We start from the raw sequence: 729 nt of genomic DNA, 5'->3' as shown, positions 1-729 counted from the left end.
GGGACACGTGGGGACACGTGGGGACACGTGGGGACACGTGGGGTGACGTCCCCCATGCGTCTCAGAGCGTGGCCCGTGAAGGGACACGAGGGGACAAGGTGGCCTGAGGTGCCTCAGGCGCGTGGCCCGGTGTGGGGACGCGCCGGGACACGCTGGGGACACGCAGGGACACGCCTGACACGCCTCAGAGCGCCATGGGGACATGTCCTGATGTGCCAGGACATGTTGAGGACATTTGAGGACCCCGCCTCAGGGCACAGCCTGGTGTGGGGACATGCCAGGACATGCTTGGGGACATTTGGGGACACGCCTCAGAGCACAGTCCAAGGGGAGACATTTGGGGACACGCCCTGACAGGGACCAAGGACACGTCCTGATACACCTGAAGCTCACCTTGACACACAAAACCACCTCTGAACAGCCTAAACCAGGCCTAAACAGCTTAAACCAGGCCTAAACAGCTTAAACCAGGCCCTGATGGGCAAAAACCTCCTTCAAATCTGTTCCTGTGCTATTTAGGGGGGTATTTGGGGTGCCTGGTGGGTTTTGGGATGCCCAGGGGGGAATAGTGAGGGTCCCCAGGGCAGTATTTGGGGTCCTGGGAGGGCAGTTTTGGGGTGCCAGGGGGGCAGTTTTGGGGTCCCGGGGCAGTTCTGAGGTGCCAGGGCAATTCGGGGGTCCCAGTGGGGGCAGTTTTTGGAGTCTTGGGGGGCAGTTTTTGGGGTCCCA

At 61.3% G+C, this 729-nt stretch overlaps 1 protein-coding gene across 1 annotated transcript in view; it reads right to left on the bottom strand.

Annotated features, from left to right (window-relative positions):
- The window catches only part of LOC102036339 (CXXC-type zinc finger protein 1-like), a 26317-nt gene that overhangs the window by 21177 nt on the left and 4411 nt on the right, over positions 1 to 729 (bottom strand). The window contains 1 exon segment of the mRNA XM_031065416.1: positions 394 to 433. Coding sequence (XP_030921276.1) covers positions 394 to 433 — 40 coding nt within the window.

Source organism: Geospiza fortis, unplaced genomic scaffold (genome assembly GCF_000277835.1).
Source record: "Geospiza fortis unplaced genomic scaffold, GeoFor_1.0 scaffold33, whole genome shotgun sequence".
NCBI classification, from domain to species: Eukaryota; Metazoa; Chordata; class Aves; order Passeriformes; family Thraupidae; genus Geospiza; species Geospiza fortis.
This window is presented reverse-complemented; position numbering and strand designations above follow the sequence as displayed.